The following is a 17,844-nucleotide window of genomic DNA, read 5'->3' on the forward strand; positions in this document are numbered from 1 at the left end:
TATCACTCCGTGGGCCATCCATGCAGTATTGCCATGGCTGGAAGGAGGGTGACAAGGGTCGCTGTCCTCCCAAGAGCTGAGAAAGTCCAGATCCAGGGAAAACAGTGGCTGCCAGGCCCTAGGAGCAACACCACCCATGGCTCAGATAGGAAGGCAGGGAGCAGCAGATGTGTCCCGGGTAGGCTCAGCATCCGCATGGCCCCTTATCTGGGCCAAAAAGAGAAAGGGGCTCTGCAAGTGAGAATGTCAGAGTGTCTGGGGTAGGCGAGTGCTTCTTTGTCTGGATGCAGCACTTGCAGACTGTCCACATAAGTTAGGGGAGGCTGCTTCTCCCCTTACTCTGTGTCCTTGACCTCTCTGAGCGTCCACTTGCTGCCCTGTAAAATGGGGATAAATATAGTTCCTCTAAAGGGTTGTAATGAGGATTTCAAATAGATACTGTGGGTAAAGCCCTTGACCAAGGGCGTGGTATAGAGCGGGGTCAACACACTTTCCTCACTCCAAAGTTCTGGAATGCCCGATTATTGAGCTAATACGAAAAAGCTGTTGGTTTGGCCAAGGGTGAGCCAACTTAATGATTAAAGCCAACCTGTAGTTTGAATTTAGTGTATTCTCCAACCAGAGCTGCGGGCAAGCCCCAGAGGCCAGAGGGAAGGGATTGGAATGTACTGTTAGGAGAAGAAGGGGATGAGTCCCTCCCTCCACCTCCCCTCACTCTCATCCTGGAATGCTGCCCTCCCCTATCCCTACCTGCTTATGCTTTTTTTCTCCCTTCAAAAACCCAGATGAAGGCTAACGGATTCGAGAGAGAAGGACTACACGGCATTAGGAGTCAGACAGGTCCCAGTCTTCTAAGCCCAGCTTTGCCGCTGTTTAACTGTATGCAAAGTGTCTTAATCTCTTTAAAATGGAGGAGAATGGCACCTTACTTTGCAGGGTTGAGTTGCAACTGGAAAGAGAATGTAGAGCACACAGTAGGAGCTTAGTAGATATGAGGTCCTGTGCTGCACAGTTCTGTTTAAAGGGCATTTCTCGGATTATGCTGATGCACTTTGCAAGAGCTGCTAAGAGGCTTCCGCAATCGATCATAAAGAATCTTCCCTTTCTTTGGCATTTCCTTATTGTGTTGTGTAGTATGCCACGTGCATGGTGGGGAACCCAATAAATGTTATCTAAATCACGGGCTGGGAGGCCACAGCATGTCAGAATAAGAATGCAGGACTTTGGAGCCAAGTTAACCTAGATTTCAATCCCTGTTCTGCGAACTAGATGAACTGTGTGAGCTGGGACAAGCCACTTTACCTCTCTGAGCCTTGGCTTCTCAACTGTAATATGGAGATGATAATGCCTACACTCCAGGGATGTCAGAAGAATTAAATTCATCCATTCATCCCATCCAACGCATACTTACTGAACATTTACTCTGCACTAGCCACTGCTCCAGGTGCTAAACATATAGCAGTGAATAAAATGGACAAAATCTCCCTGGGGAGACAGATAAGAAACTGCTAACTACACATACAGCGTGTCGCATAGTGACACATGCTAAGGAGAAACTTAAAGCTGGGTCAAAGGAGTGAGTGGGGTTGGGGCAACAGCAGGCCCCTCATTCAAGCAGAGACCCCAAGGAAGCCTGGTGGGAGCCATGGGGAGGAGGGGAGAACAATGTGCCGGGGAGAGGGATCAGGAAGTGCAGAAGCCTTGAGGAGAAGCATGCTTGGCGTGTAAATGAAGCCACATATGCAGGAAGCCTGGCATGGAATCCAGGTGCTCAGCAAATGCCAGCTCTCTATTTCAAGTCCCGCAGAAAGAACCCCACGCATGTGTCCTTTTCCTGAGAACGAAAGCACAAGGATTCTACAGGGCAAGACTGTGCCAAGTGTTCCTTCAGCCTAAGATTCAGGCAACATTTGAGCTCCAGCACCAGTTTTTGAGCCCTTGCCAGGCACCAGTCTCTGGGATAGGCAACCAGGGATACAAGATGATCAAGACAAGGGCTCTGTCCTCAGGGAACCCCAAAGAGTCACAGAGACAGGCAATGACAATGCAGTCATTGCAACGATGAGCAGGAAGGGACTTCAGGTATCCAGGTAGCAGAGCAAAGGATGAGACTGTGGGTGGTCAGGGAAGGCTTCCTGGAGGAGGTAACGACAACTGGATTTTGAAAGGCAGACTAGACAAGAAAGGACACTCCATGCGTGAGGACCATCACATGCCAAGCACAGAGGTATAAAAAACAGCACAGGGTGTGAAAGAAACTCATTACTGGTAGGTCGGAAAACAATTAACGGCTCTTCATATTCTTGGCACCAGCCACCCGATGTGACTCAGGAATTCCAGTTCTGACCCCTTCCTCAAACTCAGTGCAAGCTTCAAGCCCCAGAGGAGAGTCTGACTTCCCCATACTTAGACACTGCAGTGGGTAACCAACCTTAACTGCAGGCTCCCAGCCTAGGGTGGCCCAGCCCACAGAAAGAGGGTTGAGAGGGATGGAGAATACATAAATCTCCAGCTATATTTAGCCTGCCTGGCGTGTGTCTGTCCCTTTACGCACCCCAAGGCTGACCCACAGGTGGCAGAATGGCTTTTTACTAGAATAGTATAAACATTTTTAAATTAAGAAACCAAGCAAACGGGCCTGTGCTGAGGTGCCTCATCCCAGGGTCTTTATGGCGAGAATATCTGCTGCCCTATTTGCCAACATCCCCAGCTATCTCCTGACCCGCGGGTGGGTTCTCCCCCAACCTGGCAATAGCCCTGTCCACAGGAGGTAGAGGCCACCCTCCAGTAAGCAGACCTGCGTTCTAATTCCACCTCTGCCACTGACTAGCTGGTGACTCTGCTTATGACTTCAGCTCTCTGGGAACTTGAACGTTTGAGTGCAGTAGCTCAGAGGCTTGTAAAGTAGGAGTTGGCTCCTCTTCCTTAAGCTGACCCTGGGAATCCTGGGCTCAGCACTGTCCATTCCAACCCGCTCCAGGGGAAGTTATTCTTTAACTGCATGTAATGCCTAGAAGGGAGAGCTATATGGGAGTGTTATAGCAGAGATGGGGTGATATGTCCCTCTTCCAGAACCTCACACTCAATTAACCTCACAGCTGACTTGCTTCCCCACCGAGCCGAGCCTTTGTGCTTTAAACACACACACACTCCTCTCACCTTTTGCTCAAAGGATGCTACAAAGGCTCAGCCTTAAGACAAAATACTTCTAAAGACTTGGGCGTGTGAGGGGAGGGAGGGCAGACACAGGTCCCACTCCAGATTCTCCCACTACTAGCTGTGTAACCTGGGGTGAGTCATTTCACCTCTTCTGACACTCAATCTCTTTATTTGTAAAACTGGGATACACATCTTTATCGCGAAGCTTCTTTGCATACCGAGCTGGGGTATGCAAAGTGCTGGGCACTGAGCCTCCACGGGCGCGCGCGGGCGCGGGACCGCTGCTCTGTTCCCACAGTTACCATGTATTTTCCAGTAAGGCCTCCTTCTACCCCGTTACCCTGCTCCGGATAACCCTCACTCCTGTCCCCGAAATTCTGGGGGAATTTCCCCCAGACTAGGGGGCGAAGCGATCTGCAGCAGCGACTCCGAGGGGGCGAAGGAGTCCCCAGTGGAGCGGACACCAGAGGGGGGCGCAACCGGGGTGCGCGTGGGAACGTGGCCAAAGCAAGGCAGCATGTGCCGCGGGGGCGCTGGGAGGCTGGAAACTGGGGTGCCCCTGCGAGCACCCCTCACTCTCGGCAGCTGCAGTCTCGGCACCACGGGTGGCTTCTGGCCGTCGGAAGCCCTGGCGAGCCTGGCTCCAGTCACCCCCACCCAGGTCGCCTTGAGTTTGCTCATCAGCGCCCTCGGGCTGGAACAAAGGCGAGGGGGCGCGCGGCATCGCCCCAGCGGCCTTTTTTGCGCATCTGGCCAAAGCCGGGAGAATGAGGACTGGGGTCCCCAAGGTAACCAGGACGCGGCACCCGCCCTCCCGGAGCGCAAAGCCCAGCCGCGGGGCGCGCGCCGAGCTGGGGTCCGGGAGGTACCGGAGACTCCAGCCCGCTGCGCGCCGAGGGCTCCAAGGGGCGTGGGGTGGCTCTCCAGGAGTCACCCAGCGGGTCCCCCAGAGGAGAGAAGCCCGGCGCCCGCCTCCCGGGCAGGGCTTCCCGGCGTACCTGGCAGGGTCCGGTGCACCGTGTTGCCCATCGCTGCGTCGGGCGCGGCGTTGGCGGCGGCGGCGGCGGCGGCGCGCTCTGGGCGCGCGGAGGCTAATTACGCGGCGGGCCAGAGACCAGGACCGGGGTCGACGCTCCGGGGCATCGCCGCTGCACGGGCGAGCCGGCGGGCGGCAGCTGGGGCGGGAGCCGGGAAGGAGGCGGCGGCGGCGCCTGCGGGAGGAGGAGGCGGAGCCACCGGCCCGGGCGCGCCGGCTCCGCCCCCGCCTCCCACCGCCTGCAACAGTGCAGGGGCGGGGCCGCGGCCGCCGCATCTTTTGAAAGTTTGCACCAGGCGGCGGGAGAAGCACAGCCAAGCCTCCCGCCCTCGCCGCTCCCGCGCCCGGGCCGGGAAGGCGCGCAGGGCAGCTGGGTGCCCTCGGGTGCCAGGATCGGCAGTCTGCTGGCCTGTCACCCGTTTGTTCTAACACTTTGAGAAGGCCCACTGTGTGCCAGGCCCTCTTCCAGGCGCGGGACCCCAGCCGGCCAAGTCCTAGCCCCGGCAGACCTCTTTGGAGAGTGCTTTGGCCGCGGGGGAACTTGCACAGAGGCAGAAGGGCGCCTGGGACCGCGTAAAGGGCTTGGAGACAGTACACCCAGGGTTCCCGGGTTTGGGTGGAGTCTTTTCCATCCCTTAGGCCACGTGCCGAGGAATAGAAGAAACCTAGTGTCCAAAGATTGGGAGGAGGGAACCCATATTCATTAATTTATTCGCTCATTCGTTAAAATATTTATTGAGCACATTCTATGCGCCAGGCACTGTGCTGGGCCGGGTAGATACAGACAAGGTCCCCACTGCCCTGGAGATGGCATGCTGAAGATAGAAATAACAAGCAATTACGATCACATTATATAATAATCAAAGCCAGGAAGAAAATAAAACAGATCCCAGTAGAGTGATGAGATGACATTATTTGGGGGCTTAGGGAGAATCTGGGGTGGGGGCACATAAGCTCCATCTGATGGACTAGAAGGCATTGGCCATGGGAAGAGATAGGTAGAGTGTTCCTGGCAGAGGCAGTAACAGGCATTCTTCATTCAGGCACCTGGACCACACTCAGTGGGAAGTGCAGCTGTGCCCTTCTCCAGCTCCATTTCACAGGTTGGAACACTGAGGCCCAGGAAGGGCAATGACTTCCCCAAGAAGACCCGATTCCAAATGAGTTGTTTTTTTCAATTCTATTTTCCATGCTTTTGTATCCCTTGAGACCTTATGAAATATGTATTATTACTTACATTTCACAGATAGGGAAATTGAGGCTCTGAGAGTGGAAGAGAGGTGCCCAAGACCTTCCAATGATACAGGGCAAAACTGGCCTGAAAGCTATGCGAATAAAAGCGGGATATTCAGGAGACAGCCTTCTGGATCTCCGGTGCCTTCTGTTTACCGTACATGACCCATCCCAGAGGGTTCTCGGGTCTTTAAAGTCAGCTCCAAGCTTCCACTTCCGGGAAGCCTGATTCCCCACCCCACCCTGACGTCATATGTCTGAACATAAGATTGCCTTGTATTTGAGTTACAAATTTCTCATATTACAGGTGCTCGCTCAGTGACTTAATTTTTAACCCCAAAGTTCTGTTTGAGAAAGGTCCGTTAGCATGATCCTCCTTTTTTTTTTTTTTTTTTTTTTTTGAGACAGTCTCGCTCTGTCACTCAGGCTGGAGTGCAATGGCACAATCTTGGCTCACTGCAACCTCTGCCTCCTGAGTTCAAGCGATTCTCCTGCCTCAGCATCTCGAGTAGCTGGGATTACAGGCACCCACTACCACGCCCCGCTAATTTTTGTATTTTTAGTAGAGATGAGGTTTCACCATGTTGGCCAACCTGGTCTCAAACTTCTGACCTTAAGCAGTTCCTCTGCCTCAGCCTCCCAAAGTGCTGGAATTACAGGCCTGAGCCACCTCACCCGGCTGATCCTCCTTTAATCTATGTGAGATTGGGTTGCATATGGAGGTTGCAATTTTATAAAGGGAATCGAGGGAATTTTCCTCAGATAAGGCAATCCAAACAAACATGACTTTGTGACGGCAAAGGTTAGAGGTTGTTGTGAATAGGCCTTTTAAAGGCCACTTTCAGATACCTTAGTAAGTGGCCGGGTTGTACAGATCACATATGCTCACCTGCAGCAAATGAATCCCCACTGTCAAAATGTGATGCGGATTGGACCTGTGATGTGGAGACACAGTGCCCAGCGGTTGCGTGACACATGGATTCGAAAGCGCTGTGTGTTAGCATCTGGATCTCTGAGAGTAGGACGTGCTTTAGTAAAAAGCTGCCTGCCCCCCACCCCACACGATGGTGACACTAGTGTCAAAGCCATACAGAAATGAATTGGAATCAAATTGTTTCCTGAAATTTGAAACTGACAAAAGCGATCTTTCCATATTAGTATTTTATATGGGAATAATTGTAAATATGTTTATATAACTAAAGTAATAAATGAAATATTATAAGTAGATGTCTATTTCATCTTCACCCCATTAAGTTTATATTATTCAGCAATAAAGTGCATCTTCTCACAGGGAGAAGGGGGAGTGCCTGTAACCTTTATTTGGATTGCCTTATATTTGGGCACATACAGTAGTTGCTTACTCCTCTGAGGTCCCTCTGCACTTTGTGCTGTCCCTCAATTACACCCTCAAGACAGGTGTTGTAGCTGTTACTTTCTATCCCCTCCACTGCCAGACAGGAGGCTCCTGGGGGCAGGAAGCAAGCTGTAATAGTCTATGAAACCCCAGTGCTCAGAACAGGGCTGGCAGACACAGGTGCTCAATACACATTTGTATAAATTGACTGCAGAGATGCATTGCCCTGAGCTGAGAGAAAAACAGGAAAGAAGAAGAGAGGGAAGAAAGAAGGAATGGAGAAAGGGAGAAGGGGAATAAGAGAGGGAGAGAAGAAGGGAGAGGAGAGAAAGGGCTGTGAGGGAATGAGTTTTAGCTGTTAGTAGCCCTACACCCTGGTTTGATGAATAGTGATATGTGTAGGGAAAGTAAGCAAATGAGCAAAATGGGGATGCATTAACAGAAATATAGTCTTTAGGACAAAGGAGGGGCTTGTTGCTCCAGTGCATGTTGGTTAAACCATTCCAGAAGTCGCTTTGGCTCTGGGCACCACACTAGAGAAGGAAGACAAAGCTGGTCCACAAAGGTGGAAGGGTGGCTTTGGGAGAGAGGGAGATCCCTGTTCCAGGAGGTGTGCAAATAGAAACCATATATTCCCTGCCAGCCAGTTGAGGAGGGGCTTCTTGAGTCACGTGTCTTCTAAAGTATACCTTCCAGTACAATCATCTATTGAGCCCCTACAACCCACATGAAGCCATGGGGGTGATTTATGGTTTGAGGTTTACAAGTCTGATTGGCCCTGCCTCTACTGACACTGAGAGGATGCAGAGGTGCTCCCCTGTCTTTGCAGCTTGTGTACCAAGCTGATCTCCTGGGATGCGGCCCTCCCATTTTTGTCGCCTCTTCCAATCTCACCTCTTCCCACTAGCTCCCAAGCAGGGCTGGCCGGGACACGGTGGAACTGCTGTCTGTATGTGTTAGGGGCCTGGGATCCAGGCACTATGTCTAATAGCAACAAGGGAAGGGAAGGGACTGTTGGACCCTGAGTGCCTGCTGCACGGGAGCCTTTATAACCACAGGAATGGAATCTGAATCTCTTCCTTCTCCAAATATTATAGTCATACCACATCCAAGGAGATAGGCTCTAGCATCCCCATTTTTCCAAACGAGGACACCAAGCCTCAGAGAGGTAAAGTCACGTGCCTAAGGCTCTGCAGCTGCTAAGAGGAGTTGGGATGTGAACCTATGTGTGCCCATATCCAAGCCTCATCTTCTTAGCAGTGTCCTTTAAAGTTAGAGAGGACAGCTCTGCCCAGGCGCCAAGGCAGCAGGCCCCCGGGGCTGGAGAGGAATGGGTGGGGTCTCAGAACCAGAACCCGCAGACACTAACGGCTTCCATAGAGCCTGTGGGACAGAGCATGGGGTGGGGACATCCTCGGGCCCGGGCAGCAGCCTCCAGTCACAGCCGCTCCTGGATTTGACTTTCACACACATACACATCTCCACCAATCACATCCAGAGTTGCACAGACTGTGCCACCCTCCTTGAGCACCAGTACCCATACATGGGTTGCAGGGGCCTCTGGGTGGGGCTGTCTCTCTTGATTATGCAGCGTCAGCAGAGCCTCCCAGGGCGTTAGGTAGTGGGAGCGCCCTGGCCAGGCTCCCTGGCATTGTTCCCTGGGGGCATGCCCTGGCAGGCTCTGCCCCATGCAATAACAGGCCATCAGGTGCATGTTGTAAAAAGGGTGCACACTGAGCTGCCGGGCCAGGCTGGGGGTATGCCCACTGTGGACACCTGCGTGAAATGACCCCTGCCTTCAGGCTGTTTGCCCAGCCTCCTCCTCACAACTCAAGAGCCGAGTATCTGGAGTCACACTGCAAAGCTCGGTTTTAAAATGGCTGCAGGAGGGCTCTGCTTTTCTGCAAACCCTGACTATGAAACCTTCCATTTCCAACAGGCCTTTACCTGAAAAAGCATCATTTTTCAGTTGCTGGTTACGAAGTGCCAACCGCATAGTGGGCCCCACGTTGCACCCTCCAAGTGATCCTTGTCACAGCCTGGCAGCATGGTCATTAACACAAGTCAATTCCCATTTTGCAGGAGAGGAAGCTGAAGCTCAGAGACGGAAAAGAGCTGCTCAGGTCACACAGCTAGAAGGAGGCAGAACTCAGAGGGTTCTTAGTCCTCTCTACAAAGGAAACAAGCTCAGGTGATGAGGCCACATGCTTGACGTGGCACAGCAGTGAGCAGAGGAGCCAGGAGCCCGCATCCCTCGGGCTTCAATACCAGCGCTCCAATAGCAAAGTCATTGAACCAAACTAAGTGTCTATCAACCGATGATTTGATAAGGAAAATGTGGTACATATACACTATGGAATACCATGCAGCCATGTAAAAGGATGAAATCATGTCTTTTGCAGCAACATGGATGGGGCTGGAGGCCATTATCCTAAGTGAAATAACTAAGAAACAGAAAATCAAACACTGGCCAGACGCAGTGGCTTATGGCTGTAATTCCAGCACTTTTGGAGGCCAAGGTGGGCGTATCATTTGAGGTCAGAAGTTGGAGATCAACCTGGCCAACATGGTGAATCCCCATCTTTACAAAAAAAAAAAAAATACAAAAATACAAAAATTGCCAGGCATGGTGGCGGTTGCCTGTAATCCCAGCTACTCGGGAGGCCGAGGCAGGAGAATCACTTGAGTACAGGGGGCGGAGGTTGCAGTAAGCAGAGATCGTGCCATTGCACTCCAGCCTGGGAGACAGAACGAGACTCCAGGTCAAACAAACACAAACGAGAAAATCAAACACTGCATGTTCTTACTTTATAATGAGAGGGGAGTGAGGGCTGAAAATTACCTATTGAGCACAATGGTCACAATTTGGGTGACAGGTGCACTAGAAGCGCAAACCTCCCCATTACACAATATAACCATGTAACAGACCTGCACATGTACCCCCGAATCTTAAACACAATATAACCATGTAACAGACCTGCACATGTACCCCCGAATCTTAAACACAATATAACCATGTAACAGACCTGCACATGTACCCCCGAATCTTAAACCCCCGAATCTTAATATAACCATGTAACAGACCTGCATACGTACCCCCTGTACATGAATCTTAAATTTAAAAAGAAAAAGTAAAAACAAACCAAAAAACCCTGGTACTCTCACTGCACTATCCCCAATGAGCAAGTCACTTTTTTTTTTTTGAGACATAGTCTCGCTCTGTCGCCCAGGCTCGAGTGCAGTGGCGCAATCTCGGCTCACTGCAAGCTCTGCCTCCGGGGTTCACGCCATTCTCCTACCTCAGCCTCCTGAGTAACTGGGACTATAGGTGCCCACCATCACACCGGGCTAATTTTTTTGTATTTTTAGTAGAGACGGGGTTTCACCGTGTTAGCCAGGAGGGTCTCGATCTCCTGACCTCGTGATCCACCTGCCTCGGCCTCCCAAAGTGCTGGGATTACAGGCGTGAGCCACTGCTCACCTGGGATTACAGGCTGAGCAAGTCACTTTTATGTAGTAGAGTCTGGCAGCATGTACCTAGCAGCCAAGGTAAAAAAGGAAAGAAGGCTCATCATTTGGTTTTCCTTGTCCTGTGCATGCAGACACAGGCTTGGTCCTGGGGCCAGCTCCAAAGGAAGCTCATCTGTGCTACACAGTAGTAGACAGAACTTCTTCCTGAGTCTAGCCAAAGACACATCAACAGCATTTAGATGGATAGTCCCATGCTAGACATCTAAAAAGGCCAAGGACTGACATTTTCCTGAAACCCAAGGGAGGCAGCCAGCCCTGCTGGGAGCTGGGGTCATGGGTGCTCCACAGTGAACTTTCTCACAACACAGGGACAGAGCTTAGATGCTCTGAAATGCGTGTCATGGGCATGGGATAGAAGCCTGCAGCAGGGGCTGAATTGAACTGAAATCAATCTATCATCCCAATAATTAGCATCCACTGTATGATTACAATGATAATGACTATACCTCATAGCTAACATTTATTGAGTGCCAGGTATGTTCTAAGCCTCACAATAGATGTATCAACCTCACAATTACCCTATGAGATAGTACTGTCAACATGCCCATTTTACAGATGGGGAAACTGAAGCCCAGAGAGTGTACATAGCTTGGCCACAGTCACGTAGGCAGAGAACAGTTTAGCTGAACATCTTAGGTTCTGATTTCTTTCATCCTCATAATAACCCTATTAGCAGGAAAGGAAGTTAAGGGTTAAGGAGCTGCTTCTCAGACTTTTGTATTTGTCTCCTCATTTAATCCTCACCTCCTCCTGCAAGGTAGGGGCTGTTATCATCTCCATTCTACAGTGCATGCTGGGAGGCTCAGAGAGGTGAAGCAACTTGTCCAAGGCCACACAGCCAAAAGCGACAGGATCGGGACTAGAACCCAGTCCACTCTGATCCCAGAGTCTGTGCTTTCCTCCTCTTGGCCCTTCAGATGGCTGAGAGTTTGCAGAGGGCCTGGCTCATCCTACCTGCAGCAACCTGAGGGCAGGGCTGTGCTAATTCATCTGAGTCCTGTACCCAGCCCTGGCCTGGCCCTGGGGTAAACCGCTGTCCCCTCCTGACTTCCTGGAGCAGCAGAGAACCCACCCAGGGGGACGTGGACTTTCGAAGAAAAACTGGAATATTGGATCGTGTGACTCTTACGAACCCAGGCTAAAATCCTGGCTTGGCTACTCACTGAGTGACCTTAAGGGTTACATGTCCTCTCTGTGCCTCAGTGTCTACACTTGTAAAATGGAGCTGCTGAGAGTCTATGTCATATGGCATTTGGAGAAATAGATGCAGGGATCAAAAGGGGCTGGCACACAGTGAACAGTCAGTAGATGTGAGCTTGGGAAGGCCTTATCCTTCTCAGGATCTCCCCCCGAACCCACCCCTACATGCCCATAAGCTGATTGCAGCCCTTCTCTGCTAAAACTCCCTTCCCCTGCAGAGAGGGCTTAGATGGGGCCCAGCAGCCTGGGTCTGAGTCCTGGTTCTGCCACTCTCTGGCTGGGTGACTCTGGGCAAGTTATTTCAGTCCTCTGCGGCCACTCCGCCTCCTCTGCCACATAGAGAGATCATCCGTGAGCAGGGCAAAACCCAAGCCTCCTGGCTGGGCACACCAGGTCTACTATATTCTGGCTCATGTCACCTTCTGAAGGCTGAGCACTTGCATCCTCCTGCTCTGCTGAACAATTTGCTGGCTGTGTATGTTTGTGCATGTATTTAACCTCTCTGAACATCAGTTGCCTCATCTGTAAAGTGGGAATGACAGTAGTATCTACCTCATAGGTGATGCAAACTTGCAATGAGGCAAAGCATGGAAAGTCCTCAGCACAGAGCAGAGTAGGTGCTCAATAAATGTTTACTGAATGAATGAGTGGATGGATGAACCCAGTGGCAGGGGCTGGGTTCATTCACATGTTATGGGGTATTCATTAAGGGGTCAGATTCTGGAACCAGACCATCTGGGCTCATAATCTGGCTTCCCGCCTATCTAGCTGTGTGACCTTGAGCTTGTTATTCAACTTCTCTGTGCTTACTTCTCTCGTATGTAAAATCAGCTAATAACTGTACTAGCCCTATAGGATTGTTCTGAGGATTAAATTAGATAATATGTATCAAGTATTTAGAATAGTGCTTGGCACATGGCAAGTGTTTAATAAAAGGAAGTCACCACTATTATTAATTATTATTATTCCTGGGGTCAGTTGCTTGGGTGGAGGCACATTTCTCCTAGAGGAAAAGAACAGAGTGGGGACACAGGGCGGGCCCAGTAGGTGAAGTTGCCTCTCTTGGCCCTGACCACTATGGTGTCTTCATGTCTTGGTGCTGGGCGGGGTCAGGAGCAGCCAAGTGATTGGGAACCCAAGCAGGGAACCAGAGGGGTTGGCCAGCCAGGGGCTTGATGATGCCACACTGAACTGTGCAAGTGAATCATGACTGATGGGCCTTGAACCCTTGGGTGCCTCTGTTGCTCTGTGGTCTTTCGGGCCTTCTCAGCTGCCTTGAGCTGGGGTCATTTGGGCTCAGAGCATCAGGGGAGTCACAGAAGCACCCAGGGTGACATAAGCTGCAGCAGCAACCTGAGTAGGGGGATCCCAAGTTGGGAGGGATTTAGGGCAGAACCGGGGTCCTGGACAGCAAGGACATGTGTGTCCTCCTGAACCAAACCTTGGTGTGCTGGGCCCTGTTTGTCCAGGAGACCAACCCTCATGTGCCACCCATGGACTCAGTTGGGCTCCCTGGGGAGTAGATGCAGGCCTTCCTCTGGCTCTGGCACAGATGCCACAGAGGCCAGAGGCCAGCTCTGGGCCCCTGGCTTGGGTATGCAACCAGCCCCCTTCTACCCAGCTGGGAGGATATTGACCATGTCATGTTCCTGCTCTGATCCTCAGGCTCCTCATCTGTAGAGTGAGAACAGAAACACCTAGAGTGGGAATGAAATGAGAAGAAGCCTGGGAAGGAGCTGGTGCAGAGTGAAGGCTGTGTCAAGACTGAGGTTAAAATTCCGTCATGTTTACAATAGGATCCAGCGTAGTGCACACTTTTTCTCTAAAGCACATCTGTCGTGTAAAGCGAGATTCAGCTGCATCTTGTGAGGTATTGCTAGGAGGCTGGTGGGGTTGGAAAAGGCAGGAGAGCAAAGGCAGACCTTGGTGGGACAAGTGGACGATCAGGAGGGTGCAACCCAGCAGGCCTCAGAAAGTGCACAAGGGGCCAGGCACGGGGTTCACGACTGTAATCCCAGCACTCTGGGAGGCTGAGGTGGGTGGACCACCTGAGGTCAGGAGTTCAAGACCATCCTGGCCAACTGGTGAAATCCCGTCTCTACTAAAAATACAAAAAATTAGCTGGGCATGGTGGCGGGCGCCTGTAATCCCAGCTACACGGGAGGCTGAGGCAAGAGCATTGCTTGAATCTGGGAGGAGGCAGAGGTTGCAGTGAGCTGAGATCGCACCATTGCACTCCAGCCTGGGCGATGGAGCGAGATTTTGTCTCAAAAAAGAAAGGAAAGTGCAGCAGGGCACAGCTTGGACTCTGGGGCCAGGCTGGCGTGGGCTCAAAAGCACTGTTCTGTATTTCCCAGCCACGTGGCCTCTGGCAAGCAGCCTCCTTCACGGAGCCTCAGTTTCTTCCTCTGAAGAATGAAGAGGGTGGCAGGTTTTGTCTCGCAGGTCACTGGGAGAATAAATGAAACCAGGTGTGTGTCCCTTCTGTTGCCCCATGGCCCAGTGTAGAGACCACACTCTTCATCTCTGGGAACCACCATTACTATCTCAAGAGAGACGGTGGAACCCTGACTGCGCTCTGTGACAAGGGACCCAAGGAGTCATTATTAAGGGACCCAAGGAGCCACCCTGACCCATACTGGAGCCTTCCTACCACAATCTGGCTCAGGCTCCAAGTCTTTGTTCTTCATCTTTTTTTTTTTGAGACAGGGTCTCACCCAGTCACCCAGGCTGGAGTGTAGTGGCACAATCTCAGCTCACTGCAACCTCTGCCTCCTGGTTTCAACCTGATTCTCCTGCCTCAGCCTCCTGAGTAGCTGAGACTACAGGTGCATGCCACCACACCTGGCTAATTTTTGTATTTTTAGAAGAGATGGGGTTTCGCCATGTTGGCCAGGTTGGTCTCGAACTCCTGACCTCAGGTGATCCGCCGGCCTCAGCCTCCCAAAGTGCTGAGATTACAGGCGTGAGCCACTGTGTCAGGCCTGTTCTTCATCACTTTGTCTGCTCTTCTCAAGAGGACATATCTGTCTTGGGAGGCTGGAGGAGTTCGGGCATTGGCTGGGACTCAGAAAGCCCAGGACCAGCTGAGGCTGCAGCGTTTACCCATCTAGGGGGACCTCAGGCAGGCCTCAGTGTCCTCATCTGTAAAATGGCCATGAAAAGATCAGGGCTGCAAGGTTGTTGTGGGGATCAGATGGGATTCTAATGAGACTGTGACATTGAGGCTGTGGGCATCACAGTCCTGAGGTGGGATATATAGGGCCCACCTATATAAGGGAATCCAGCATTTGGTCACACAGACCCTGATTTAAATCCCAACTCTCCTTCTTACTTGCCGTGTGACCTGGGCAAGTGACCTTAGCTTGCTCAGAGCAATGGGGTCTCAGTGACAGGCCAAACTCTTGGGACACAAGGACACTGTATAAAGGAGAGTCATTAATGTCATCAGAGGTGTAAAAAGATAATCTCTGGCCCCCTGCCACTCCTGTTTGCTACCACTGGTCCCTTAACTGGGTGACATCCCAGGGGGGCTCTCTGAAACTCCATCCCATGACTGCTGCTGGAGCACCTGTTCTGTGCAGCACCTAGCTTCAGACCCTGGGGACCACGGGATGAGCAGCCACTCCCGCTCAGCCACCAGCAAGGACTGCCCATCACAGCCCAGCTGGTGTCAGGATGCCGCTCTGAGAGAATCAGTCAGTTAAGGTGAAGTGGAAAGAGCTGCAGGCCTGGGCCAGCTGGGAGTGGGTGACAAGGACAGAGACTTCTTCCTCCCCCAAGCACGTTCATGCTGACAGCCCATCTGTGGCAGCACTTTCAAGTTCACAGAGCCGTTTCCCTTTTGTGGCCTCTTTTCATCCTTATGGGACCCTCTTTGCCCGTTTCACTGATGAAGAAACCGCAGCTCAGAGAGGTGAAGGATTTGCCCTTTGGCTACACAGCTGGGACACGGGACTCAGGCCCGTCCTCCACCTCACTGACTCCTCGCCTGCAGAAGGAAGAGATTCCTTAGGCCAAGAGGAAGAAGCCCACGAGAGGAGGTGCGAGTGTCTCAAGAGCCAGCGGGATCCTCCATTTGCTTGGGGTGTCAGGGCAGGGTCCTGAAGCCTGAGGGTCCAGGGTTAAGTCCCAGCTTGGGCACTTACTGGGTGTGACCTTGGGCTGGTCACGTGACCTGTCCGTGCCACAGGTTCTGTATCTGTAGAATGAGTCAAATAACAGAAACTAGCTGAGGGGGCCATGAGCATTAGATGAGTTAATAAGGCTTCAGGATTTACACAAGTGTCTGGCAATAGTAAATCCTCAAGGAACACGTGCCCCATGACAGCCACGGTTGCAGGTTCGAACTCCTGCTATTAAACTCCTCACAGGCTTTGGTTCACATTCTTCAAGTCTGGAATCCACTTCTAGGAACCTGTCCCGAGGATGTAATCCCAGATAGATAGGGACAAAGCTAATTGATGGCCAGAGACGCTCACTGTACACCACGTACACCCACATAAAGTCACAAACACCTCCTACCGCAGTGGCTTAGTAAACAGGCTAGCCACTCAATACAATCACAAAGCTCCTGGCTGTGATATTCCCAAAGCGTTTAGAGTCACGGGGAGAAGGCTTGGGTTTTAATGTTAAGTGAGAAAGGCTGAACACAGAACTCTAAACTCAGGGTGATTTCAAGCTTGTAAAAAGAAAATAAGCAAACACAAAATGTGTATAGAAACCAGATGAAAGGCAATACAGCAAAACTTGGCCAGTGATGATATCTGAGGAACAGGAATATGGGTGATTTTTTTCCACCTTTGTCTACCTATTGGCCAATTTCTAAATATTCTGTAATGAGTATGTATAAAACTTTTTTTTTCTTTTTGGAGATAGGCAGAGTCTCACTGTGTCACCTAAGCTGGGGTGCAGTGGTGCAATCATGGCTTACAGCAGCCTTGAGCTCTCAGGCTCAAGCAATCCTCCTATCTCAGCCTCCCAAGTAGCTGGGACCACAGGCATGCATCACCATGCCCAGCTAAATTTTTTTTTTTTTTTTTAAGAGACGAAGTCTCACTATGTTACCTTGGCTGGTCTCAAACTCCTGAGCTCAAGTGATCCTCCCACAGTCCTGGGATTACAGGTGTGAGCCACAACACCTGACCAAAACTTTTCTAATGGGAGAGAACTCAATAGACTACTTTTGAAATGATACAGTTTTATACAGTGAGCTGAAACAGACCTGTCCTTAGCATGTTGGCATGGATTGGATTGTCAGTTTTCTAGTAATGAGTTGAACACTGGGGTGAGCCTGCGACAGGCAGTGTTCACTTCAGTACGTGTTTATTAGGGCCCCAACTCTAGGCTAGCCTTTGAGTGGGCCGGGGAAGAGGGGCCAGTGACAGGGCCCAGACATGGGTACAGTTTGAAGTCCCTATGATACCAGGCCAGCTGGAGGTACAGAGAAAATATTCTGGAAACATTGCTGGATAGAAGCTGTCTTCATGATTTTGCTATACCCAAATGTTGCCAGTACTATCACTCACTTAATAGGTTTTAAAAAATTGGTTCACCTAAAAAATACTCAGAAAACTATAGAATATTATTAAGAGGAAGCAAAAAATGCTAAAATAAATAAATAGATATATAATTTTCTTTTTTTTTTTTTTTTTTGAGACGGAGTCTCGCTCTGTCGCCCAGGCTGGAGTGCAGTGGCCAGATCTCAGCTCACTACAAGCTCCGCCTCCCGGGTTTACGCCATTCTCCTGCCTCAGCCTCCCGAGTAGCTGGGACTACAGGCACCCGCCACCTCGCCCGGCTGGTTTTTTGTACTTTTTAGTAGAGACGGGGTTTCACCGGGTTAGCCAGGATGGTCTCGATCTCCTGACCTCGTGATCCGCCCGTCTCGGCCTCCCAAAGTGCTGGGATTACAGGCTTGAGCCACCGTGCCCGGCCTAGATATATAATTTTCATGGTGGGACCACTCAATATTTTAAATAAGTCAATTCTCTGCAAACTGATTTATAGATTCAACACATACACCTCTAATCAAAATCCTAACAGGTGTGTGTGTGTGTGTGTGTGTGTGTGTCTGTGTCTGTGTGTGTGCGTCTCTGTGTGTGTGACTTGGAAAACAAATTCTAGTTTTCAAAAAAATGTATGTAGAAACACAAACGGTAAAGGATAGCCAATTTTTGAAAAGGAAGAACTTTTAGCCAGAAGAGTTGATAGCTCTTCTGGCTATCAACATCTATTATAAAGCAATGGTAAATAAGTGCAGTGTTGGCACAAGGATAGATAAATAGATCTATTTATGGGATAGATGAAAAAGTCAGACATAAATGGATGC

The 17,844-nt window shown here is 50.9% G+C and overlaps 1 protein-coding gene across 2 annotated transcripts in view; it reads right to left on the reverse strand.

Moving 5' to 3' along the window:
- The window catches only part of NEURL1B (neuralized E3 ubiquitin protein ligase 1B), a 51,434-nt gene extending 47,093 nt beyond the window's left edge, over positions 1-4,341 (reverse strand). For both annotated transcript variants that reach the window (XM_050793215.1, XM_050793214.1), the window contains exon 1: positions 4,158-4,341. In XM_050793215.1, coding sequence (XP_050649172.1) covers positions 4,158-4,188 — 31 coding nt within the window. In that variant the 5' untranslated portion in view covers positions 4,189-4,341. The remainder of the gene's footprint in view (positions 1-4,157) is intronic.
- Between the last annotated feature and the right edge of the window lie 13,503 nt (positions 4,342-17,844).

Source organism: Macaca thibetana, chromosome 6 (genome assembly GCF_024542745.1).
Source record: "Macaca thibetana thibetana isolate TM-01 chromosome 6, ASM2454274v1, whole genome shotgun sequence".
NCBI lineage: Eukaryota > Metazoa > Chordata > Mammalia > Primates > Cercopithecidae > Macaca > Macaca thibetana.